The 26,781-nt window shown below is 40.9% G+C and overlaps 1 protein-coding gene across 1 annotated transcript in view; it reads left to right on the forward strand.

Moving 5' to 3' along the window:
- The window catches only part of CDHR1 (cadherin related family member 1), a 65,365-nt gene that overhangs the window by 4,778 nt on the left and 33,806 nt on the right, over positions 1 to 26,781 (forward strand). The window contains exons 3-11 of the mRNA XM_024106960.3: positions 4,112 to 4,257; positions 5,831 to 5,881; positions 7,498 to 7,587; positions 8,286 to 8,372; positions 11,497 to 11,613; positions 13,375 to 13,518; positions 18,485 to 18,563; positions 23,171 to 23,271; positions 25,452 to 25,655. Of these exons, the coding sequence (XP_023962728.2) occupies positions 4,112 to 4,257; positions 5,831 to 5,881; positions 7,498 to 7,587; positions 8,286 to 8,372; positions 11,497 to 11,613; positions 13,375 to 13,518; positions 18,485 to 18,563; positions 23,171 to 23,271; positions 25,452 to 25,655 (1,019 nt within the window). The remainder of the gene's footprint in view (positions 1 to 4,111; positions 4,258 to 5,830; positions 5,882 to 7,497; positions 7,588 to 8,285; positions 8,373 to 11,496; positions 11,614 to 13,374; positions 13,519 to 18,484; positions 18,564 to 23,170; positions 23,272 to 25,451; positions 25,656 to 26,781) is intronic.

Consider the following 26,781-nt stretch of genomic DNA (forward strand, 5'->3'; position numbering starts at 1 on the left):
CTTCTTTTTCAGCAAGTGGAGTCAGCATGCCTAGGATAGCTTTTTAATTGGCATTAACACTGTGCTGGGAAGTGTTCCCAGGGCGTTAATGATATGGAGAGCTTGTGCATTCAGATATAACTCATCCAATATTAGGAGCTGAGACCGAACTGGAAGAGAAATTGCAATCAAACAATTCAATTTCAATGGCACATTAACTGCCCAGTAGTCACATAGCCAAGTGTATCAGTTATACCCGAAAAACCAGCTCAGGAAACAGTAGGGCATAAAGATCAATGAACCCCATTGTTTCCTATTGGGAGACCTCAGCAATCTCAAACTTGACATGAATGTCAATGTTTCATGTTACCTTCAGCAACAGAAATTTCCTGCTACCCTTATAAGAAAGTCCCTAAAAACTGCAGCAGGTAAAATGCATCAATTACCATAAGAGATTTTTTGATATGACTAGTGCATAGGCTTGCAAAGAAGATGCGAGATTATATGGCTAATATTTGATTTACTGTGGTGTTCCCTCCATGCAGATCCTCTTTTCCCCCCATAAAGGATGAAAACTGCAAAGGATGAAAACCTTACTGGGTTTTTGATCACTCGGTTTCCATCCTGCAGATGGTTCAGTGGGTAGAGGTGGATTTGCACAAGTTCAGGTTGAAATACATTCTCACACACTTGCATAAAATTCTTCCTCTGCAGCCCTTATGCTCCATTGTCTACTGGATGGTTATGTGTTTCTTGGGAGTGATATTATTATTGTTATTTATTTGTATTGGGGCAGTTCCTAGGAGTCCTGATGATGGCACAGGGCCCCATTATGTTAGGTGATATACAAACACAACAGAAAGGAGATCCCTGTTTGTAAGAGTAGTTAGTGTATAAGACTTGGAGCCAGGATTTCTAGGTTGCCACTGGCTCGCTGTGAGATCTTGGGCCTCTTTGACTCAGTTTCCCCATCTGTACAATGGGTTTATTATTTGCTGCTCAGCAGTATTGTTGGGCTTAATTAAAGTGATTTGCTTTCCATAGACGAAAGGTATCCCATATTGCAAATGTCAAGTGCTATTTTTATCACTAATGTTCATGGCATCTGAAACTCCCAGTATAGCTTTTTAAACAGATAATACAACTGGAACAGCTGCCACAGACAAATGTGCTAGAAACCCACAGCAGGATGTCTCAGAGAGGTAGAAGAAATCAGCTGGAAGGCAGAAAAACAGTTACGCATTTGGAGAGGAAATAGACATGATAGAGATATATAAGGTTGAAGAGACCGAGAGTGAGAAATATAACAGTGAGGCAATTAAAAAGTGGAAAGTTATAATGACATAAAAAGAGTGAGAAAAAGACTGCATTGACATTGAAGTCATTGGAGTTAATCCAGATATATGCCTGTATAAATGAGAGCAGAATCTGGCCGGAAAAGTGTATAACATCAAGACAGATTTTCAGAAACAAAAACATGTGAAGTCAATGGGAGCTGCTGGATGTTCATCTTTTTTGAAAATCAGTTCCCTTATATAGGAAGCTAAGTCAGGATGTAGACACCTCACTGTGACACCCCATTTTTTGAGAAAAATCTCAGACCAAGTTTTTTCTTTTTTCCCCTTTTATTTTATTTTGCAGTAAAGCAAAAATAACTTTGACTCCTCTGTGCCTTTTCCTAGTTACTTGGTGAATTACAAAGTTATATTTATAATTTTCCTGGGAGTTTTTAAATGGAAAAGCCTAAGGAAAACATGATTTGGTTTGCAATTTTGTGCGCCTGTTTTCCAAACTCTACATACTCACTGGGGATGGGTTAAGCTGGATCTTGGCAGTGTGTACCACCAGCATACCTCTTGTTCCTCTGTTACTCTTTGCAAAATTTAAACTTTTACTTTAAGAAAATACTACATATTTAGCACTTCCAATAGCAGAGGTTGCCATACAAATGAGACCTGATGCAGTGCAGTCTGACTGAATCTTCCAATAGCCTCTCAAAATAATCCCTCTATCCTTGCGGATAACCAAATATGCTGAGTGTCAGCTTCAGATGCCATATTGCTTGATGTTCCATAGCCCTTTAGCCCTCTGCTCCATTGTGTTCTGCCTGTGATAGGTTTAATTTCTATATCTGAAGAGTGAGCAAGTGATCTTTGAAAAGCTTTTATTACAAAATCTGAGAAAATACAAGAAAACATTCATGGTGCATAGTTGCTACTGACAGCACCACAATCCACAGCACATCAACTGTAGTTAGGGAGCTAGTAACCTGCAGCAGCATTGTCTCTCTCTGCTGCTAAAATAACCACATGTGCTCTATTACAGACATCAAAAAGATATTGAACCGCTGCATGATTTTAAGCTGCTATATAACTTAGGGTGAAAATCTTGCAAAACTCAGTGTTTCTGAATGGTTTTAACCAGGAACCAGGCAAAACTTGGTGGTTTCATCAGACAATACACACTAACCTTGTGTGAATCCTTAAATCTGGAGCCCACCTCTGCCACGTTTATTTTGAGGAGAGCACAGTTCACCTCTGTGGGCTGTGCTTGGATCATTCATGCTGCCACTGACAGAGCCAGGAAAAAAGATCTTCCTTCTAATCACCTTGCCACACAACTTCATCAGCCACGATCCTTCCTTTAGGAGAAGGAGCTATGACTTTTTGTGGGCTGTCCGTGGTATAAGCAAATTTCACTGTTCACCCAGCCAGTAGAGTTACTCAGCTACAATACTTTTGCCACAGTGTAAAATATAAGTTTCCATAAGCGTGGTTTTGAGTATTGAACCCTCAGAATTTCAAGGGAGAAAAGTTCTGAGCATAATTTTTAGAGTTGTTTGTGGTTCTTACTAGAAAGAATGATCTTCCTAGTGGTTAGAGGATTGGACTGAACCTCAGGACTCCTGAGTTCTACTTCTGACTCTGGCACTAACTTGTCGTATGATCCTGGGTAATTCACATAACTTGTTTGTGCTCAGTTTACCTACCTGTAAAATGGGGATAACACCACCTGTCAGGCTCAGTTAATTGATGTTTGAAAAATATTTTAAGATCCAGGGATGAAGGGTGCTATATAAATGCAAAGTAGGATAATGGACTTTCAAGGATATTGCCCAGTAAATGCCCCACAATGTTTTGAAAATGCAGTTCCCTCAGGAAATGTCAATTTTGATAAAAGGAGTCAATTCACCACACAAGCTGGCACCATCTTCTCAAGTATTTAAAAATAGAAATAATATCTCTTTTGACCATCTTGTAGGTGAATTAGACTGATTAGCTTATAGGATTTATTCATTTGTGTGTGAGTGAGTGGATGGTTGGGTGTGTTGTATAAAGAATTTAAATGAAGGGAAAGCTAAGTGGAAGAAAGGAGGTTGACATTTATTTAGTTCTGAGACTGGGTAAGCCTGTGGTCATTCTGACATCTCTGTCAGGGGAGAGTTCAATAGTCCAGGTCCAGCTCTTGTGGAAGTTGTCTTCAATATTCACGGGACTCCACATATTGACTTATAGTTCCATTGTTCCAATGAGGCATAGCTGTCCTGTGAGGATGGGCAGCAGTCTTCTTGTCAGCTTCAGATGGAAGTGGGCATTTTAATGCTCTCATGGTTGGCTGGGCATCCAATAGCATTGAGGATCCCAATAGTGTGGACGATCTTAACAATCTGGGCAGTTACCCTCAATAGTGGGGAATATTATAGAGGATACAAATCATTCAGAGCTCTTACTTCTTCCTACCAGCATCACCTCAGCCTTGCTTGGGTTCAGGATTAGTCAGCTACTCTTCATCCAAATGAATTGTATGAGGGAAGAAGATTGAACTTTGTGGTATTCTGCAGCTGAGGGCTCTGGAGGGAAGGACCGGTTGCCCACACTGATTATCTGGGTTTAACCAATAGGCAGAAAATTATGAATCGTAACTATTGAACTGTATACTTATGATCTGGTGTTTGCTTCTGACCTTAAAATCTGTGACTCTATGAATACATTCCTAGAAATTGGAGCTGGTTTACAAAACTTCTCTAACCATAAAAAGGAGCTAAATGCATAAGAAATAGTTCATTGAAGACATATCCTGGTTGAAGTTACCATTGGGAAGTCTTGTGGAATGACTAAATCTATCTTTTCAGGTACACATGTGTACACTCTGAATGGAACTGACCCAGAAGGAGATCCTGTGACCTACGGAATGACCTATGAAACTGGGTCAAGAAGTTACTTTGCCATTGATGCAAATTTTGGAAATGTCACCTTGATTGAGGAGCTTGATAGAGAGGTAAAGCACAATGAAATAGTACCTATCTGCATGTTTCTATAATGGATTCAAGTTTTTAATTTGATTAGTAGTTTTAAGGGAGAGTGTCAATTCAGACCGTGGTGTAAATGGTAACTTGAAGTCTTTCAGTCATGATTTGAAGACTTGAATTACTCAGTCAGAGGTTATGGGTCTGTTACGGGCATAGGTGGGTGAGGTTCTGTGGCCTGCAATGTGCAGGAGGTCAGACTAGATGGTCACGACAGTCCCTTCTGCCCATAAAGTCTGAGTCTATTTGGCCTCCAAATCATGTAAACTTATTCTGCAGTCTAATTGTATCCATATTAATATAATACAGTATATTATTGCACTTATCATCTCCTTTTCCAGTTCATTTATAACATTGCTTCTACTACAGAATCTTTGAGTACCCAACTGTTAAACTCTTAGAATCATAGAATATCAGGGTTGGAAGGGACCTCAGGAGGTCATCTAGTCCAACCCCCTGCTCAAAGCAGGACCAATCCCCAGACAGATTTTTGCCCCACATCCCTAAATGGCCCCCTCAAGGATTGAGCTCACAACCCTGGGTTTAGTAGGCCAATGCTCAAACCACTGAGCTATCCCTCCCCCCTCTTGCCAAATAGAAAATTCACTGTTTATTCCTACTCTGTTTTCTGTTTAGTGCCTGATGCAGCTAAGGTTCTCTAATCCTAGGAGATGGAATCTGAATTTCTTTAGGATTCTCCCAGATGTAGGATGAGTTGGGTTCTCTGTAATTATTTTTCAAGGACAGATTGTTTGATACCAAAAATGAATATTTCTCCACATATATGCTCTTTCCCACATACACACAAGCATATTTTCTTAGGTGTCGGACCCTCAGTTAAGTGCCATGCTGCCGCTGTTGAATTTCCTTAAATATTTCATTTGGGACTGATTACAAATAATGGAAATAAAAGTCACTAAAATGGGTTAAGAAACATGTATCCAGTTAAATGAAAGCCCTTCCTGTCAGCTCAGGATAGTCCCACCAAACATGGCATATTAGGCAACCTTGTTCCAAGATCAGATGCTCTAAACTCCTGATTTGACCTGTTTTCGGGGGAAATCCTTTTCAGGTGAGACTGCCCAATGTTTATTAAATCCCTTAAACCACTGTACACCAATGAGCAGAAGTTTCTCACAATACCTTTTTAGTTAGTATTTTCTTGAAAAATGCAAAGGTTGACTTCCAGCAACTCACACATAGGAATTGCTGGATCAAATTGCATGGTCCAGCTAGTCCAGCATTCTGTCTTCAACAGTGGCCAACACTGGATGCCTCAGAGGGAAATGCAAGAAATCCCACAAAATGCTGATGTGGGCTAATTTCCTCCCCCCACCCCATGAAAGACTCATCCTAATCCCTAATAGTTAGAGATCGTCTTATGCCCCAAAACATGAGGTTTTATTTCCTTTCCAATACTCACTTCGTTAGTGTTAACTGTTATAACTCTGGGTATTCTTGCGATCCATTTAAATACGCAAACCCTCCTTGAATAATTTTGCTAAATACTGGACCTCTGTTTAAATGAATTGCCTTTGTTTGCAGAAAGAAGATGAGATTGAAGTTATAGTCAGTATTTCAGATGGCCTGAGTACAGTGAGTATTCACATGTGCCAAAGCTTGTCAAGCTCACCCTTTCTGCATTAGCCACCTTTCATACTGTATCTTGTTATATAAGAAAACATGGTAGAAATGAGGGTCTTATGCTACTTATGCTCTTTGATGAAATCACAGTAACTCAGACCTAAATCCAACTCCTTGCAGTCATTTCAAACTGATTTTGGATTCTGTGGTCCAAGGCAAAAGTCTGACTCAAAGTAGGCCGTAAAACCATGGTATCTTTTCATACAAGTTGTCACCTTAGGCTGAGACAACAGTAGGTCTCAAGCCCAAAGAAGAGTTGGGCCTGGTAAATTTTTGGAGACCTCTAATGAAAAATTCAGTGTTGCAGGAATTAGTGTTGGAGAGTCAGTAGCTGGTGTTCCTCCCTTTGAGTCACTAGTGAACTTTCATGGTATGGCGTTGCACTATGAAGCTCTGTTTTGCTTGGGGTGCTGTTTTTGTTTGTTTTGTTGTTTGTTGTTGAAGCTCTTATTATTAAGGGCCTGATATCATTTTCACAAGACTAATTGAAGTGACTGCACCAATATCCTGACCTAATTCCACTTGAGACCCATACATTTCCCTGTTGTTTTTATTTGTTTTAAAGATAGGAAGGATGGTTTTATGATTAAGGCACAGGACTGGTGGTCAGAAAACTTGGGTATTACTTCTGGATGTGCCACAAAACTATCCATGGTAACTTGGGCAAGTCATGTAGGCCCAGATCCTCAAAGGTATTTCAGTGCCTAACTTCCATTGATTTCAGTGGAAGTTAGGCACCAACATACTTTTGAGGATCTGAACCTTAATCTCTGTGTTTTCATTTTCTCCTCTGTAAAACTGGAATAATGATTCTCTGCAATGCTTCCTTACTCAGAGGAGCGTAGTGAGAATAAATGTTTAGGAGGCTCATATATAATGAGCAGTGCCATAGAAATCTCCTTAAATAAAAGTATCTGGATCTTTACTTCACAAAAAAAGTTGCACTTTTGCTGGGAATTGATGTTAGCTACTGCATTCCATCCCAGAAGGGGCTCCTTTATGTTGGATGTCAGAGTGAGCTCTCTAGGTATAAATGGGACCAGATTTTCAAAGTTAGCTGCATGCATTTGCACACACCCAATTAATGCACACTAACAGCAGTGGTATCAAATGAGGTATCTGTGCACATCATAGCCAGCTAGGCACCTAAGTAGCCTTGCCTATGCACAGATATCTCATTTATGTGCATGCATCAGGTATGTTTTGAAGCTCTTGAAGAGTCTAGTAAGTGTGAAACTAACTTTGAAAATCAGCCCCATAATCTGTTGTTCATAGAGTGCCCTGAGACTTTTGAAAGTCATAATATAAATCAATAAATAATACTCTCGGGGAAAGCTTTATATTGCCTTTCTTTTGGGGGGGGCAGGGGGAGGAAATTCTTTAAGAAGCCCATGATGTTCTCTCTTTCCATTTTCCTACTGAATTATGGTAGCTTGAGGACATTCCACAACAAAGCAGTTTTCACTGCTATTGAACTCCTTAGCCAGTTGGGATCATAGTGTGCAAATGAACAAGCATATGGTATAATTTAGTTTATTTCAATAAGTGTTTATCATATTCCACTCCAGGTTGCTGAAAAAGTCCGAATCCTTGTTACAGATGCTAATGATGAGAGTCCAGAATTTATCAACACACCTTACATAGTCCAAGTCCCAGAGGTTGGTTGAGGGTTTTTTTTCATGCTATAAGTATGTTTGAATGGGGAACAGGGAAAAGAAGCGAATGTGTTTTCTGTAACATCCCATCACTAATGTGATTAACTCAGTGTTTAGCTGGTTAGGTTTTGAGTATCACTAAAGTGTATGGTTAGTGAGGAAGTCATGCTGTGGTTTTCTCCACTGTCTGAATGCGTGAGGTCTCCCATGGGAAAGCTGTGATGCTTATTTGCACACTGTTTTCCACAGGAAGCCTGCTCCTCCTCCCATTGAAGTCAATGGGGATTTTACCACTGACTTCAATGGGAGGAGGAGCAACATCATAGAAGAAGAAGATTTCTCTGTCTCCTTGACCCCTACACGGACATTTCTCTCTTCCCGTTTCTGCCCCAATCTTTCCCTTATTTTTAATATATTTTCTTCCTCTTTCATCCCATAATTTCCCTCACTTTCATCCCCACTCATACATGTGCCCATTCACTCTCCATCACATTCTGTGTTTCATTCTCTGCTGACTTTCAATCGCTTTTCCTTCTACCTTCTGAATCCCCCATTCCCACCTGCCTCTCTATTTTTGGTTTCTCATTCCTTTGCTGCTTTCCAGCCCTCTCTCATTCATTCCTCATTTCTTGCCTCTCTCATCTTTTATCTCCCATTACTCTGCCAGTCCCCCTGATTCTAGTAACTGTTTTGATTCACAGAACACTCCCTCGGGGAGCAGTATCTTTAAGATCGAGGCAGTGGACAAAGACACGGGTTCCGGGGGAAGTATCACCTACTTCTTGCAGGTATGGGTATTACATGTATGTTTAAAAGTAGTCTCATTTACTGAGGTGTTCAGGCCCCAGGAGGATAAAAACAAGGCCATGGAGCTTGTTAGAAGTGTCACCATAACAGTAGGAGTGATCCCAGAAAATGCATGAGATAAATAGATTCTAAATTAATATGTACCTCTAGGAAAAAGCTGGGGTGGTTGACCATGGACTGGGAACTGTTAGCATTCAGCTTCAGTTCAGGATTCAGTCATCTTCAGCCCTACTCCTGCCTTCTCTGATCCCTCCTCAGCCTCCCTCAGCTGCACGTGGTTCTCTGCAGTGCTTCAGCTACAACACTCCTTCTGCTTCTCAGTGAAGTCAGGGTCATCTCTCCTGGCTACCTGTTAGGCCTGGTCTACATACCGCATTGTATAGCAGTATAGTTAGTTGGTTAGGGGAGTGGGGATTTTTTTGTTTAGTTTTTTTACTGTAGTAGTTCTACTGGTACAACCTCTGGTATAGATGCAGTTAGATCAGAAAGAGGTACCTTAGACCAGTATAGATTATTTCCCTTCCTGCATGGAAATAAGCTAAACCAGTATAAGTACATGTACACCAATATAACTGCATACACAGCAGGGGTGATGTACCACTGTAACTATGCCAGGATAACTAAAGCAGTGCAACTTTTATACTAAGTAAGGCCTTAGTGTGGGAGGAGTGAACAACACGGCTGAATTATCAGGTGGGTGAGAAAACCTCTGTTGCACTCCTGATAACTCTGGATAAGAGTCAGACAGCGGAGAAAGAACCCTCTTGTGACTGATCCTGCATTGTGATCTGATAGGGTCCATCTGCCAAAAAACTAATACATACAGCTAAATATTTTTCTGTTACCCCCATCATATATATTCACACGTCCTTTCATTTTTGCTGCTCTCCTCCTGCTCATACTTGCAACACTGATTAACTTATGCAGTGTTTTAAGGTTCTAACAGAACATTTGTCTCCTGCCACATCACTGGCATTCTCATATTTCCTGCTTCCTTTTCTGTTCCCCACTTATTCTCTTTCTTGTTTATCGGGAGCATAGGCAAGTAGGTACTATCACTTTTGCACTATCTCAGTGAAGAGAAGGACAAACAAGGGTACTGCCTTGAGTGAACTAATAACAGATATTTAATAGGCATGTTTGAAAGGGTTGACCACGTTCCCTCATCAAGACAATCCTGTAAAGAAAAGGTGGCTACAACCTGAGCTGCTGTTGCTAAAAGCTTAGCCTGCCGCTGAATAATTTTGATTCTCCCCAGTAAGAGGAAGTGGTACACATAGACTAACTCATTCATTACAATATCTACTTAGACAAAAGTGAGTGCAGGATCAATGTCTACTTGAGAAAATGCAAATATTTATGTAGGATTAAAGCTAATTGTCTTAACATGAGATAACTGAAAGAAAAAAAATCCTAAACCAAATACTGTAATCAGCCAAAAAAGACACAAAAAGCAAACACAATGATCTTACTGCAAAGGAAATCTAACTCTCATTTAAATTCAATGCCACTTACAAATCCACTCTGCAATTCTGACAAGTCCCTCAGATCAGGTCACTCTGTGAAAACCCATTTCTCTCACAGAAATTGAGTCTCTTACTTTTTTTTCACAGTCATTTTTGTTCTGCGTTTTGCCACTCTGTTCCCCTTTTGAGATGCTAGTGACCCTCATTTTCTCCTTAGCAAGAGGCAAAGCTAGCAGACAATATGTTGCATTGTTTAATGTCACCCGTAGTCAGTCACTGAAGAGGCACATTATCTACAGAGCATTGTTATAATACCTGGACAATTTTCACAGGCTGTGCTTTTGTTTGACAGCACATTTCTATCTGTCCTATCCCCTTATTAGGAGTTGCTCATTAACTCCTAAAACTTTCATCTTTGTGTCAGAAATTTTCTAGATTTGTGCTCTTCCTGAAGGCAGTTTTTGTTAGTTTGAGGAAAAATTGGTTTTGCCATTTTTGAATATGAGGACACTGAACAAATGTATTTTCCCATTATAAAAGAATGATTGCAAACTTTTTGTGAACAGTGCTAGATGCAGCCAGGTTAGATTAATGTAGAAAATTGAAATTTGGCACAAACATAGCCTTACTGTTAAGAGAAGCTTTTGGGTGCCCTATTGAAATTAGCTTTTGATATGACCAAGTTATGATCCTTTGAAAATCTCATACGTAATTCATTTTGCATAGGGTTTTTCACTAAGCTTACAAAATGTGCAGCAAAGAAGGCCATGCCATACATGTGTATATATGACTAACGTATCAGTCTAGCAAAAAGTCCACTTAAAGTGTGCATTGGTTGAAGCAAAAGGCTCCACAAGAGCTATTGGCTCACTCCCTGAGAGCTCCCAAGTATCACATAACAGGGGAACACACATTCTCTCTCTCTCTCTCTGAAGTGTTGGCTTTTTACAATATACGGGATAGAACATTCTAGTAGTGATGTCTACTCAAATATGTCAAGATTTTCAAAACAACCAGTGAATTTGGGTGCTTCAATGTTTGGTGCCCACCATGAGACACCTTAAAAAGCCCTGATTTTTCAGAGGGTAAATGCTCAGCACCTTATCAAAATCAGGCTTCTTTAAAATACTTCAGATTAGGCATCCAAAATTCAGCAATCACTTTTGAAAATCCTGGCCAGTGTTCCAGATAATGGATTGTACATGAACTATTGCCAGTTTTTTGGAAGCCAGTAGAATTTTGAAGTCCTGAAGAGGGACACAACTTTTTTGTGTGTCGTGGGGAGGGGGGGGGGGTCATCTTCTTATTTTCTAAAACAAAAAAAACAACTAATTCCATCCAATAAACTATGTTAACAGAATATTATGGCTACATAGTTAAATATTAAAGGCTGGGAAATGTCTAAGTTAAGGTTGCTGCATTATTTTGAATAATGAGAAAATTGTGACCTGTTCATAAATTGTTTCTGAACACAAAGAGGTGAAATTAATCACATGAATTATTCATTACAGACTATTTACCCACCTCTGTTTATTATTCTAGTCTATATCTTTAGCAAGTTAAATAAAATATAGTCCAAATACTAGTCTTGTTTCCATACCAGTAATCTTTCACCACTTCTCCTCTTCTTTTCTTCTAGAACATCCGTACTAATAAGTTTACCATAGACCGACACAGTGGTGTTCTTCGCATCAAAACAGGGATCACTCTAGACTATGAAAAATCAAGAACTCATTTTGTCACCGTGGTAGCAAAGGTATCAAGCTCTTTCCTGAAAGAAGAGGCAGGGAGGGGAAGGACTTTAACTGTGGAAAGCCACATCTGAGAATGGCCCAAAGAAGAATGGGGAAGAATTAGACGCAGAGGAGTATGCCTTCAGAGTTACCCTCATTCTGGCTAGTGCAGTAATCAGCAGTGTGTGCGCTGTAAGAGGGAACCCACCATTATGAAGGCATGAAGCAATATCTAGGAGTCGGAGTTATCAGCACATAAAGTAGAGTAATTAACTGCAGTACTGGCAGTGTTTGTGTGCATCACTGCTCTTTGTCGGTACAGCAGGTGGAGAATAGTCACGCTGCAGAACAAAGATGACACATCTCTTCTCCAAAACCCATATATTTTCTTCCCTCTCTTATGGACTGACTAATGGGCCATAGTTATTCATATCCTTTAGAGGCAGCTGCACATTCCACTCCTCTCCCCACTGCTATAAATCCTATGGAGTCTGTGCTGTAGACTCATAACAGACTGTCAAACTATTGAGTCTGAGGTGCAAAGACTTGCAGAAATATATAGGACCTGTAGTTCTGATAGACACATTTGGGCAGGTGCTATGAGGTGACACGACTTCTGCTAGGCCACAAAGAACATTTGTGAGGACCTACTAGGGTGACCAGATGTCCCTATTTTATAGGGACAGTCCTGATATTTGGGACATTTTCTTCTATAGGCACTTATTGCCCCCCATCCCGTGTCCTGATTTTTTTCACACTTGCTGTCTGGTCACCTTAGGACCTACTAAGTGCTCTTGTGTTTTGTGAGAAGAGCTTGGTCTGGGTGTCATTTAATTTTTTGGGGCCAGACTTGAGTCGGGGAGGAGTTTGTGGCAAAATGTGGTCCAAATTCACCTGTCTTTGTTATAGTGCAGAGTGGCTGAGGGTGGGAGGAAGTGGACATATCCCTGCATAAAAGTGCTTTATTCTTGTTACAGTGGGGACGCAAAACTATTCACTGCTTTAATAATCAGCATAATTACTAAAGGGTTAAAATCTTCTCATATTTTGAGTCGTCTCTAATTGGCTCTGTCGTGTCAGTAGCACAAACAGAGTTGATTACACCGTGGCCACTTAACAATTCCCAGCTTTATGCTCATTCACGCCTTTGACTGTATCACAAGAGTCCGTAGGAGACTTTGATCACATGCAGAATTTAATCTTCCCCAGCAATGCACTTCCTGGAGCAGTGTCTTTTGTTATGCCCTACATTTAGCATGAAAAGTTATAGATGTTCCTCCAGATTTGGCCTCTTCTTCTCACTTACCTGTTTCCTGCAAAGACTGGTTTTCCTCCCTAGGTGGCATTGATAAATAGGAGCTCAAATGCAAAATAATACATGTGATTCCATGTATCAGTACAACCACTTTTAATGTTAAAAATGACTCCAGGGAGACTCAGGGCTGTCTGCTTAATCACAGAGGGAACTAAACAAACCAAAAATAGAAGGAATAGGACAGAGCAGAGTTTTCTATAACTCTTGGCATTCATTGATTAGCTCTAAAGCTCTCTGTTTAGTTGAGCTGTTTCCACCTGTTATTGACCATTTTCTTGTTAAGATTAGAATAAATATCTCCACGCATTCTTGTTCTGATGATTCTGGCCCTGTATGTATTGCAGGAGATGCATTAGTTTTGGGAGTGTACTAATCAGGAGTGTGGGGTTCTGTGAGCTGATAAATCTCCAATCAGGAGTTCCAGTGGGTGAATTTCAGCATAATGACTTGACAATGCGTTCTGTTGTAGGACGGTGGTGGGAAGCTCAGGGGAGACAACAAGGTGTTTTCAGCCACAACCACAGTCACTATCAATGTGGAGGATGTTCAGGACACCCCTCCCATGTTCATTGGGACTCCCTACTATGGCTATGTCTATGAGGACACCCTGGCGGTGAGTATCACTTTCACCTACAGGAGACCCAGAAGCAATGGAGAAACCTTTCAACATGACAAACCAGTGGGGTCAGGTGTCACCAGCACCAGCCTTCCAATTCTGGAGACCTACATTCAAACTCTGACTTGAATCTTAAGTGAAATGAGTCAGGTAAATCTCATGCTGGTACTTATTTGTGTCCATCACAAAATCACAGAGAGCCTGCTCCAGCTCTCTTTGAAGTCACAGGGATTTTTTACGTGTACAAGTAGGATCATGATTAACAGCCACTCCATGGTAGAGACTTGCAGCGCTTCTGAAAGTGTTTGAGAGCTCAAATGAGCAACCCCCATTAACCCAGCCAGCCCTGCAGAGGCCTCTGACTATTGCTGCAAGTGGAGATCTTTTACCCAGATGAACCTGTACTTACCATCTGAGAGGTCTGTTTTGGAGCCATCAGCTAGGGTATGGGTCAAGGAAAACTTTGACTCTGCTCCCCTACTGCCCTATAAGATACCAGATCCCAGGCATCATCTCCCTTAGAGTCACTAGGGAGGAGGTGCCCTGACATGCCAGTCATGTGGGATCTTCTCTGCTGAATGATGGCTCTGGAGATGGAATGGGTCAAGTGGCCTGTCATAGTCTCACCCCCACTCTAGACTTTAGAGTACAGATATGGGGACCTGCATGTGAACTCCTAAGCTCAATTAACAGCTTAGATCTGGTCTGGCTGCCACCACCCAAATAGTTTGAGTCAATTGGGAAACTGTCCCCCCCCCCCCGCCTCCCCCCTAAAAGCCTTTCCCTCCCTGGGTAGCCTTGAGAAACTTCTTCACCAATTTCCGGGTGAACACCGATCCAAACCCTTGGATCTTAACACAAGGAGAATTTAACCATCCCCCCTCCTTTCTCCCACCAATTCCTGGTGAGTCCAGACCCAATCCCCTGGGATCTTAAAAACAGGGAAAAATCAATCAGGTTCTTAAAAAGAAGGCTTTTAATTAAAGAAAAGAAAGGTGAAAGACAAACCTCTGGGAGAGATTAGCATACCAGCTACTCTCACAGACAACAGATTCAAAACACCGAGGATGTTCCCCTGGGCAAAACTTAGTTACACAAAAGAATACCCAATTTGATTATTCCCCTAATTGCAAGACAAGTTACAAAAAGAAAATAAACAAAACCTATTTATTCCTTTTCTAATACTCACTACTCTGATAAGAACTGATTCCTTGATCTTTTCCACTCCGGCCAAAACTGAAACTGACCCAGACAAAGGGAACTTCCCTCCTTCCTTTTGAAACATTTTGTCCCCCCCATTGGTTCCTCTGGTCAGGTGTCAGCTAGACTAGGTGAACTTCCTAACCCTTTACAGGTAAAAGAGGTATTAACCCTTAACTATCTGTTTATGACACGGCCTTTACAGCCTGTAGAGTCAGCTGACAGCTCTGAAACCAAACTGTCAATCGGGCAAATAACTCGCAGGTGGAGACAGGAGGTTAGTGGCTACACAGCAAGGACATGGCTGCCGCGAGGAGATATCTCCATCAGGTTCCATTTCTAATCCATGGCCACAGAGCCCAGGCAGACTGGAGCTTCTGAGTGCTCCATGATATGGAAGAATCCTGAATAACAATTCAGCCACTTGTAAACAGAAAGGGTATTAACCATAGCATATAGTCCAAAGGGTATTAGCCATAGTCCATAAAGTCCACTATCCTGCTTCCAGCTGTGCCTTATACTGGATGCCTCAAAGAAAAGTGAAACAAAACCATAGCTCTAGCTAATTGCTATATATGAAGGAGGTGGAAATTCCTCCCTAAGCCCAGTGCAGACCTGCTTTCATTCTTAACCATGAGATTTTGATTTACCCTCTCCTAGCACATATCACTGCAAATGGTATTATTAGTCATAAAGTTACTGAGTTGTAGACTCTGACTTCTAGTAGCAGTGTGGCTACATTCTGTCTACCTAAATTTCCCTTGCAGTTTCAGTAGACGCAGTTTTCTTTACTTTCTGACCTAAATTATAATTTAGCATTGCTGTATGCTGTTAAATAGTTGCTGTAGTTCTTTGCCTAAAGTGCTGCATTTCAGCAGGGTGGTGAGGTGGAAGGGATTACTGTATATATTGTAGGTAGTTTTTAAGGCACTTCACAATCCTTTGGCTTGAAAGAGGCTTTAAAAATGTGATGTATACTAATTTACTCTACGTAGTTGCCAAGTGATCTTGAAAGACCCATATCTATCAAGTGCACACAGTACATGGTATTTACTGTGGAAACCATGGGTTAGTAAGTATTCATTACATCCAGTCTGAGCCCTGCAATTTACACTATTATGATGATATAATGATGGAAATACTAGTGTCCTTCGCAGCCTGGCCTCAGCCATTACAGCAAACTTCACACAGAGAAATGCACTTGCTGCTTTCACTCTGATTTACACATTCAACTTTAGTTCCATGAAGTTGCTACTTTTTTTTTTTTCCTGGGTGGTGCTTTCTTGGAGTTAACATTTTTAACCCATGACAAAATGCTCTATCTCTATCCAAGGGACTGCACTGGAGTTCTTCCAGTAGCCATTCTTTAAATCCATCTTCCAGCATAAAAAGTTAGAAATAGAACACTGATGTTTTCTGTGGCTATTTATCCATCTTTTTCTCTGTGAATATCTTGTTCATCAATATGGTAAAGAAATTAAGTAACTCTTTGAGGAAGGGTTTTGCCAGCACATACTATAAACTGTGTAATTGCTATTGCTCTGACAGAACCTTGCCATTGTTTGAAATATACAGTGGTTGTCATGGAAATATTTCCAATCACTATTTGCAACGATTTAACATTATCTCAGGGTTCCCTGGTTCTATGTTGATGTAGACTGAAATTTACAAAGGGGCCTAGAATGTGCCACCCTGGCTCATTGTGTTCAGTATTTTTACTCCGGGAGCAGCCCCAGTTCAGTCAATAGGCCTACCTGTGTGAGGAAATTGTGCAAAACTTATTGATGTTGGTGACCATCTAGCCTACAGCAATGTTAATTAGGCAAAATGAAAGACTGTAAAGATTTTAAAGACAGCCACAAATGTTCCTTGTTGTTTCATAGCACTTACCAATCACATTGCCTTGGGATCCATAGATTGCTTCTGCTGTCTATCTTGATTTTATTGGAGAGACCAGAAATGACCATCTGCTGCTTGGTGAATTACGTGGCAATGAGCCATTGCAATTCCAAGCACTGGAAACCTGTGGAGTAGTTACCAGTACATACATATTTGAGGTCTACAACAGTTGAGTGGCATTTCCAGGATCAAATCCGAGGACTTGAGCCTGCAAGGTTTTGGGCATTTCAACTCCTTTGATATCATTAGGAACTGAGAAAGGACCTTGCAAGACAAGTTCTAAGTGAGGAGTTTTAGGAAATGAAGGTACCCTCATTTAAATGAATATAACGTCTGTATGAGGAGAAGACCGAAGAAATAGAGCTGACTTCCTCTGCTTAAAATCGGAGGTGGACGTGAACCCAAAATCTTAAAACTGAGTTCTCTCAAACTTTTGGATGGCCAGGGAATTCCAATCTACACCTGAATTTTGTAAGTGGCTCCAGTCTTTGCAATGTCATGAGCCTAACTAAAACCTAGAGGGTGAACACTCCCAAACTGTGACTTAGAATCTTTCATCCAAATGTATGGCTTGTGCCCATCTCTGGTTCTTTTTTACCAGGCTCTGTCCACTTACCATGGTGGTCTGTTCCCTGGGAAGTAAGAGCAACAGTATTTAAAACGATTGCAGAATAGAATTCACTGCCTCGGTTTGGGCTAATGTACTCAGCATTGCCATGAAATGCTCACATGGGTTTAGTAACCATTCCACAGGGGAGCAGAGCAGCATTCTCTGATTCCATAGCTGCTCATAAAAGGCTGTGTCGGAAAAAGTAGAAGAGCAGGTGGGAAAAGGACAAGTCAGCACAGTATTTTGGCAACAGAAAGGATTAACAGTTGTGAGCCAGAGTTACACTTTGCAACAACTGTGTGACCCACAAGCCAGAAAGTTGCTTCTGCCTTTCCTGCGGATCCTTACATTTTGCTGACACTAAAATGATTGGCATGATCTTGGCTAAGGATGCTGCAGTGAGCATGCTCCCATTTTCAAAGAATGGCACAGATGGCACTGAATATAATCATAATCATCATCACAAAGAAAACCTAAAATAGGCCTTGTAGCAAGGGCTAGTTGCAGCTGATTTCCTGAGCACAGGCTATCCCTGGTTCCAACTAATAATTAGGACGTCCCCTAGGTCTCCTTCAGTCGATCCCTGAACTAACTTGGTCTTGGTCAGCTATATTGCCTGACCAGCTAGCATAGCCCATAAGCCAGAAAACATTCCATCTTGGTAATGAATAGTCCCAGGTCAAGCGCTTGCAGTCCTGCGACATTCCCATCTCCCATTCACCAAATTCAATAGCATGGACATCCCCCATTTTAATCGCCATTTGATTCACACACAAACTGACCTGTCAACCTTCAGCATTTCACACTGAGAATTTACCCGACCTTCCGTATCAGCTCCCAGTGCAGAACAGGAAAGAGTCTACAAGCAGTACAGGCCTCACAATGGCCTGGAACAACCAGTCCCTCTGCTGCAGCACATGGATGGGCAGGTGGGAGTTTTACTGGTAGAAGAGTAGAGGCAAAAGAGCCCCAGATCCCTTAACAGGGGGAGGGTACCCGTCCCAAAAGCTAATCCTGAGCACACTCCGGGCCTGTAGATCAACCAGTCAAATGGCCTGATACAAAGTCAAGCTGTGACTTATTTTCTGGCAGGAGCATAGGCCCCTGCTGTCATCCTCATGCAGCCACAGCAAGAGCACCTATCACCTGGTTATAGGGGAGGAACTGGCTGGAGTGGATTTTATTAATATTCGCTAGCAATTTAACTGCTCTTTGCTCTCACTACCTAAGCTGTAATTCCTCATTTCTCCCTAGGACTCTGAGGTACTAACAGTTGTTGCTCTTGACGGTGACCGAGGAAAGCCTAATAATATTCATTACTGTCTTGTGAATGGTGAGTAGACACAGTTGGCATGAAATCCTAAGGGATGTCAACGCTAGACATGACATTAAATCAGAACGTAGCATGCTAGAATCTAGTAAAGCTGAAGGTACCTCTCATGAAATAGGGTCAGACACTGAAACCATTCCTGGCTCTTGTCTAGCTGGGAGCAGCCCAGAGATTATTCACTGAGTTTTAGTGTTTGCTTCATGGAGCTACACTGCTCATCTTGAAATCATTTATTTTGCTTATTTATAGTTTAAGAACCAACATTGTGCCTGGCACTTTACTAGACATAAATGATCCTGCGCTGAGGGACTTTCCTATCTAAATTGGTAGCCAACAGAAGAACACACTGGGAGACCCATGCAACTTCAAGGCCAGCACATTTTATTCACGTTTCCATGTACATTGTAGTGAGATTTCACTAGCAGGAAGTGTGGGAGCAGAAAGGAGAGAAGGGAACCAATCATGGTTCTGGAGTGGGAAGAGATGGGGACTATTCCGGCCACTCAAAGCCCTGGAGGTGGGGGAATAGGTATGGGAGTAAGAACACTGTCTTACTTCCCCGCACCCCTATGCAAACACTAGCCTCAATCAAGAGAGGCCCCTATTCTACACCTTGAGTTTGTGCTGTCAAAATGCAAGGAAACCATAACATGCTATTGTTAATTATTTATGAATAGTAATTATTATTACACTTTTTGTTTTAAAATCACTTTTTTGTTTTAAAAAGGAAACCCTAAGCTTCAAAATATGCTGTCTTACAGAATGTACATAATGTCACACTCTGAGTTACCGGTTTCCCTATGGTAATTGGGCAATATGATGTATCATTGCTTGAAACAACTATTGACTTCAGCTTCTTCTCAGTCAGGCTTTACTTTTCAGGCTTATGAATCTTAATGATTTACTGCCACATACGTCTGGATCATTCAATGTGGTGTCTAATGAACTTTAATGAAGTTGCAGGTATTGCAGATATTCGCAAAACAAGGCATTATTGGACATTTTAAAATTAGCATTAAAGTCAAATTAGAGAGAGAGAAGAATGACTGGGCTTTCATGTAATCAGCCTTTATTTCTGAAGAGGCAACTCTTCCAGGTTTGAGTTTTCTTTTCTTCCTACTACATGCATCCGATGAAGTGGGTTGTAGTCCACGAAAGCTTATGCTCAAATAAATTTGTTAGTCTAAGGTGCCACAAGTACTCCTGTTCTTTTCAGTTTGATTTCCTTGCAGCAACAATGGACCTGTCCATGAGTGCATGGGCTCTGCCACAAAACCCAATTCATGGCCAGATTTCCATACATGCTGCAGGGCAGGGAGAGAAATATCCAGCGTAAGTCTCCCTTTCAGACTAATGAAGTATTTGCAGCCAAGCTCTTTTCCTGTGCCTTCATTTCCTACCTGCTTTCTTCATGCAGCAGGCTACCTTTATCAGAGGAGATGGGGCAAAGATGTGGGCAGCAAGCACCCAAGTGATTATTCTATTTCCAGAAGCTGCCTTCTGCTTCGCTTCGCGAATTAGCCATGTCAGAAAGGGAGCATAGTACAAATGGTGCAATTGATGCTCTGCCCAGACACATGGAAGAGTGGGTTTGCTGAATCCGTACACAGCCGTACCAGCTCCATCATGCCTGTGAGCCTCAGCGGGTGTTCAGGTCAGAATTGACCCTATATCCACAGAAGGCCTTTTTACACAGTATCATCTTTTAGGAGGTTGAGTTTTTAAATGCCCAGACATCTAAGGCCCCTAGAGATATATGCTGCACAAGGAATGACTGTTTTCTGGTTAGATTGTCAGACTTCTCACTTTAGCTGATATTCGTGAGAGCGATTCTTGTTTTTGCAAAGGCATTATTAAGTATTTGCCAATTAAACTGAGAAGGCTCATTTTTATTTCTGTCTGCACATGAAATCAATATGTACAAAAGTGACTGGTAATTTTGAATATCCAACTTCAGATACCTTAATGGAAACTGAATTTCAGCACTTTGTGAAAATCACACCTTTGTAAGGCATTGCAAGCAGGGAACCCAAAATCAACAGTATCCAAAGCACAAATCACTGTTGAAAAATTTGTCCAGTGAATCCCATTCCCATTTTATCCCCTCTTTCTAACACAGAAGTACTGCCTTGTTGAGATGCCTTGTGCATCTGGAGGATAGTGTTACATAGAAGGAGAAATGCTGTTGACCTTGCTCCGATCTCCACCCTGATGTAGAATCCCTTCTGTATATTGTGCATATCTCTCTGATCTTTCTTTTGCAAACTAACTATTCGGAACCCCACATCCCTTTGAAAACAAATGGCACAGTTTTGGAAACTTTGGGAAATATTTAGCCCCAGGTGATATTTTATGCATTTTCCTCTAAACTTTTGCCTTTGGTTAAAACAAAAGTCTGTAGACACAAGACAGCATGAGCTTATTTGTACCATGTAACATATCAAAATATTTGTTAATATTTGTAGACTAGACTGATTTGAGAAGTTTGTCCTGTCTCCTATTTTATATTTTATGAATATTGGCTACTGTCCAATGATTCCTGCACCAGCAACTGATGTTAATACAGTGTACACTATGATGAAATAGCTTCAGGGTATTTCCCTCTCTGATCCAAAACTGGACCTATGGTGTGTATCATGAAGCGATCTCCTGCAACACTCAGTTGATTAAATGGAGGAATTAACATGAATTTGATCATGACCACCTTCAGATAGGAGGCATGTATCGTGCAATGAATCTCAAGAGTGATACAGGCAGTCTGATGCAGGCAAGTGACATCCTTGTGGAAGCAAATCTCTGGTGTTTCAGTCATCAGCCAGGCTCTAAGAGTGAAAGTATATAACCATGGCATTAGAACTCACAAACTTATGAATAACGCAATGAATGGTTTGAAATGGATTGCAGCTAGAGATTCCATGAACAATGATGTTCTCCCAGAAGATGAGACGAGATGCTTCTTGGAGAAAGCTCCAAATGGATTGAAGCATTTGAAGATGTAGAGAAGGCACACAGAGAAAACAGTGGAAACACTGAATGCTCTGGCAGGCAGACATCGTGAATAGCTTCACCCTTCTAGCTCATGGATACTTACATTACCCAAGGAAAAAACTGTTCAGATAGTTTTCCAAGAAGAGAAATGTATTTAATGGATTTCTCCCAACTACTGATGGATTACATAGCAGCAAAGAGAGAGAAGATAACATGTCCATGTAGCTTGAGATATTGGTAAAGATTTTTCCACTTGACTTCCAGTATGGTCATGTGAATTATTCTAGATAGGGTTGTGTAAATGTAGCAGAAGACAGACTTCTGGAGGAAGAGAAGCCAGATATATACTATAAGCTAATTGATAATGGGGGAGCAGTATACCGGACTGCCAAACTCTTTAGTGTTGTATGAACATGACATGAGCATCAAGCAATCACTCAACAAGCACTGTGGGAAGCATCAGCATCTCTGCACAAAAGATAAGGCTCTGAGCAAGTATTATCTGACTGCACATTTGGTTTTTTTTTTTCCTTTCTTTCAGTGTTGTTGTAGCCATGTTGTTCCCAAGGTATTAGAGAGACAAGGTGGGTGAGGTAACATCTGTTATTGGATTAGCTTCTCTTGGTGAAAGAGAAAAGCTTTTGAGCTACATGGAGTGCTCCAGAGTTTGATAAAGCCCGAGGGGGTGTTTCATTTGACATTCAGGAGCTCATAGTGTTGTGTAGGGATTACATAAGAGTACATTATTATACTTTTGTAATTCACATGATATAGTCATACAAGACATTCTAAAGCCCTCTTACCAAGAGTCATTACTGTTATATAAATAGTTTACATGTATCATCATTGTGTTCAGTGATTGTAAAAAGATAATTACATTTGTATTGTGGGTGCTTTAGACTTATGCCTCTGGGCAAGCAGATATATTTCTGATGATATGTTTTATAATTAGGGGGTAGAAAGTCTTATCTGCAAAACTTCGCAACTCAATCCATTGCACAAATAATGACAAATATTTTGCTGTATTACATGGTACAAATGAGCTCAGACTGTCATGTGATGAGCTCATACTGTCGTGTTTTAATCAAAGGCAAAAGAAGTATGGGAAAATGCATAAAATATAACCTGGGGCAAAATAATTCCCAAACTTTCTAAAACAGTACTATTTTTGAGTACATACTTGCATTATCAATTGTATTTAGAAGCTTTCTGCCAATTTTGGTTAAAAATTAAATTGTTTCTGAGTTATGGCCATTTGTATGATTTTTTTGCTCAATAATATTTAAACATTACATGATCCAGAAAAACTGCACCCCTTCAAGCATCTACATCCACCCTGGTGATGACCACCAGCTATATGCCTAAAATGTGGTAGCAATGTAATTTTTACCTCTTGCTATCCAAAGTGAGTTCAGGCCGGTAAGTTACTACTCCTTGTAGAGGCTGCCCTAGGTGCCCTACCTCACAGTCCTTTGTCACTTAGCGGCTAGATAGGAACTACAACTTATTTTTTATACAAAACACTGTACATTTTGCTGCTCATGGTTTTTTTAGAACTCTTCTTTTTCAGGAAGTTGGAAAATGTGATCACCATAATCAAATGTCCCTTTCTCTTGTGACAGGAAGTGAAGGATCTTTTGAAATAAATAATACGACTGGAGCTATTTCTGTTATAAAAAACCCAAGTAGACTAAAGAAAGAAGTGTATGAACTAAAAATTCAGGTATGCTCCATAGTTTCCCTGTGCCCGTGATCTACTAGCCATGAGTGTCAATCTGTGTTAAAAACAGGTAACATGAACCAAGTCCTAAATGCTACATGTTGTATTTGTATGTTCAAAGGTCAGATCATCACCTCATGTAAATTAGCATAATTTCCCATTGTTTGCCCAGATATTCAAAGTGCCCCCAATTTCCTCTTGGAAATAAAATCTAATAGTCACAAATTAATTCCCAGCTCTACAGTCTTCTTTCTCTTAGGTGATTGTCTGCTCACTCTCTAGTTTCAATTTTTATTATTGAGTATGAAAATTAATGAATTATTAAATCCATATCTGCTGGAGTGGATTACTATTAAATCCATAATCATTGAGCGGGTTAGGATAAATGATGCTGAATAGTGGATCATAGCTATTAAATCCATATCCACTTGACTGGGTCTCTAACACAACTTTGACACACACGTCCAAGGTTAGAACTGGAAAGAGAACAGAATTTTAAAGAGACAGGATATGAATGTGACATGCTGCCTAAATTTACACAGGATTCTAACGATCAACATTTTAATGGCACAGGGTCACATCATTAGGCCCTTATCAATTTTTCCTCACACAAACATGCATTGAAAGCAATGGCAATTTTCCTGAATAAGAACTAGATTAAGTCTTTAGAAGGGCCTTGTGACTTAGCCCAAAGATAAATAAATAAATGCTGAATTATTTTATACTAAAAACAATAGTAAAGGGCCAGATTCTTAGCTTGTGTAAATTGGTGGGCTGCTATTGACTTCAAGCTGAGAATCTGGCTCTACATGCTCAGAGATTTAAGACATAAAATCCTCTAGAGAAATTCATGTTAAAATCATGTTGCATCATGCCGTACCATCAAGTCAATTGATGCAAGTGGAACAAAGGTTGAAATATTGGGCCATAATTGGTGTTGGTTTGAAAACTCTTTGACTGAAATGGGTGTACACCAGGGATTAATTTAACCAGTTAGAGTTTGATTCCTCGGTTACTGGTAACCAATTTCTTATACAAAGCAGCAGCCAGAGTTTCCTCTGTAGTGGAAGAAACATCAGAGGCACAGTCAATGAGAAGAGTATTGATTGGGTGAACCTCAACAAGTCTGGTAGTTCAGTTTGGTTGCCTGTCCATGGGGTCAGCAAAGCAGGGCTATAAATCTGAGAGCAGCCTCTCCAGAAGGAAATTTCTAGTACTTTCTTCTTCCCATATGCCCCCCAAATACTGCAAAAGCACAGTTCTTCTCACAGTGCTTCAGCACTCATGCCCTTTGCCAGAACCAAGAAGAGCATGGGTACCTGAAAAATAACCTGGAGGAAAAGTCCAAGCTTTTTGGAACTTCAAAGCGTTTTGGGTTCCTATTCACCTTGAACCTTCATTCTGGGCAAAAGTTCAGATCATCTCTTATTTTATGTCAATTGGTAATTCGTCCCTAGAGAGCAGTTTTCATTCTAGGACAGAGGTGGATTGTGGAGCTCTTTTCTGAAGACTTGGCCTTGTGGCCAATGCAGGACCATTGGTTTTGTTAAGCTTTTGGATGGCTGAGCACAAATACGACTTTCTGCAAGTTTGTAGCACTCTAGAGTGAAATCCTAACCTCACTGAAAGTCAGTGCAGTTTGACTTCAATAGAGCCAAGATTTCCATCCCTAAGGACACGTCTTCACTCCCCGCCGATTTGGCGGGTAGCAATCGATCTATTGGGGATCGACTTATCGCATCTAGTGAAGACACGATAAAATCAATCCCCGATGGCTCTTCCGTCGACTCCGGAAATCCATTGCGGCAAGAGGCGGAAGCGGAGTCGATGGCAGCGCAGCCGCGGTCGACTCGCCGCCGTCCTCACAGCCAGGTAAGTCGACCTAAAATACGCCAATTCAGCTACGTTATTCACGTAGCTGAAGTTGCGTATCTTAGGTCGACCCCTCCCCCCTGTAGTGTAGACCTAGCCTCAGCTTCAGACCAAGGTTTCTAACACGAATTTAAAGATCTAGACAAATGTAAAGGCATCAGGCATACTCAACTCATGTACAAAATTACCCTTAATATGTGATTTGTTCACACAGATTAAGGCCCTCTGAGGGCCTGAGAGAAGAAACATTTTAATTGAACTGATAGTTCTCCACAAAGAAAGCACTACAGTTTTTCTTTTACCTATCACAGGCATCAGAAATAAGTCTAGATGGTGATGTGACAGCATATGCTTTTGCCACCGTGACTATAAGGGTCGTCGACCTCAATAACCACCCACCAACTTTCTATGGAGAAAATGGGCCCCAGAATCGGTTTGAATTGACAATGTATGAGCACCCACCCGAGGGTGAAATCCTGAGGGGCCTGAAAATTACTGTCAACGATTCAGATCAGGTGAGTTTGTGAAGAGTATCTATCTAGTCTGACTGTCTAAGGGTTTTCTGCAGCACCTTTCACTGTAATATCTGGGCACCTAAATTTTGGGGAGGAGCAAGGATAGGTTATTAGTATTATAATATGATTGCCCATTAACAGTGTTGTGAATGCTTAAAAGAGAGGTACGGTCTATTGGCTTGAACCCCATGAGTTCTAACCCCAGCTCAGAGATTGACTCCTGCTGGGCTTAAGGTCTTGTCTACACTATGTGGGGAAAGTCGATCTAAGCTATGCAATTTGAATTACGTTAGTAGTGTAACTCAAGTTGACGTAGCTTAGACCTACTTACTGCGAGGTCCACACTATGCTATGTCGATGGGAGATGCTCTCCCGTCGACTCCCCTTACTCTTCTCATTCCGGTGAAGTACAGGAGTTGATGAGAGAGCGATCTGCAGTCGATATATCGGGTCTTCACTAGACCCGCTAAATTGACCACCGATATATCAATCACCACTCATCGATTTCCCCCCCCAGTAAGTGTAAACAAGCCCTTAGACATTTTAGGCCCTATTTACAATCTCAAATTAGTTTTACCACTAGTATAACTCCATTGAGTTCAGTGGAGTTACGCTTGATTTACAATGACATGGGATCAGCATCAGACCCTTCACCTCTCACTTAGTTTCTCCATATGTAAAATGAGGATAATACATTCTTGCATAACTCCTAGAGGTAATAGGAGGACTACTTAGCATTTTACAACTTCAAAATGCTTTACAAATAGTAGCTTTATTACTGCTGTCTCCCACAACCTTATGGAGACAATACAGACCTTGCCCCTTTCATTGTTTCTGTTAGTAAAACCTATAACTTATCATTCTTCTGGCCTTTATCCTTTACCATGAGTTGCAGTGCATGGTTTGATAAAGGTTTATACCCCAAGAAGAGCATACGATAGCCAGACAAGGGAGAAGAAGAAAGACTCCATGAAGCCCACTTCGGACCTCACCCTGTAGTTCTAACCAACCTAAGAAGCACTTATATACTATGGCAATAGTTGCTATAGAAAACCTTAAGTTAGCTACTGTACCACTGGCCTCCATTTGAGTTAGCCTGAGGTTTAGGGAATGACAACATCCCAGA

Source organism: Chrysemys picta, chromosome 7 (assembly GCF_011386835.1).
Source record: "Chrysemys picta bellii isolate R12L10 chromosome 7, ASM1138683v2, whole genome shotgun sequence".
NCBI lineage: Eukaryota > Metazoa > Chordata > Testudines > Emydidae > Chrysemys > Chrysemys picta.